This window comes from Penaeus monodon, chromosome 15, assembly GCF_015228065.2.
Source record: "Penaeus monodon isolate SGIC_2016 chromosome 15, NSTDA_Pmon_1, whole genome shotgun sequence".
NCBI classification, from domain to species: Eukaryota; Metazoa; Arthropoda; class Malacostraca; order Decapoda; family Penaeidae; genus Penaeus; species Penaeus monodon.
Window position 1 is genome coordinate 23,572,432 of NC_051400.1, and position 779 is coordinate 23,573,210.

General features: G+C 35.0%; 1 protein-coding gene across 1 annotated transcript in view; it reads right to left on the bottom strand.

Annotated features, from left to right (window-relative positions):
- The window catches only part of LOC119581816 (procollagen-lysine,2-oxoglutarate 5-dioxygenase 1-like), a 123,695-nt gene that overhangs the window by 3,982 nt on the left and 118,934 nt on the right, over positions 1–779 (bottom strand). The window contains exon 14 of the mRNA XM_037929947.1: positions 313–459. Within this exon, the coding sequence (XP_037785875.1) occupies positions 313–459 (147 nt within the window). The remainder of the gene's footprint in view (positions 1–312; positions 460–779) is intronic.

The following is a 779-nucleotide window of genomic DNA, read 5'->3' on the forward strand; positions in this document are numbered from 1 at the left end:
CCTGCTCCGGAAAAGAATCATTCCCAAAGAAATCCTGTATTTCACATATGCATCACACTATATTCTTTTAAGTAATATTTCTTTCTATGTGATACATTAGTTACACAATGTGTGCTCTGTGGTGATGATGCACCTTTGGAAAGCAGAGAACAATTGGCTTTTGTATGTGTCATTCTGAGAAATTCCTATGTGAAGTCATTGAAACTTCTGAAGTTCCAGTGAAATGCAGAAGTTTCAGGTCACAGAGGAAAGTAGGGTTCAGATGTCACCCTCACTACATGCACTGTAACAAAAATGAGTACATCTACTTACTGCACTGTCATATCCCAAGTACACCTTCTCTGCGAGGGGTTTCACATAGTGACGCAGGATCCAAAGCCATTCCTGCTCAAACTCCATCTGGTTCATGTGGATATCCACAGTGGGTACATTCTCATACCCACCTGCCAGTCTTGGATCCTGCATATATGAGCTAAACTTTATATGTCTGAAGATGATATAAAAAATGGACATTTGTGTAATGCTTAAGATATGTGTACTTTTTTTTTTTTTTAATATTGTGTCATATGTTTTGCAATCATTAATAACTTTTCATTAAGGTTATCTTTAAAAAAAATAGTGGTTGCTACACAACATATTCATACATTACTGGAAATATATATAAATTATTACATATTATTTGCTATTCAGCTGTCAATAAACATCAGTTATGAGGTACAATCTAAATTTGGTATTCATGATTTTTGGTAACAAACCTAGACATTGTAATTGCGCGGCAT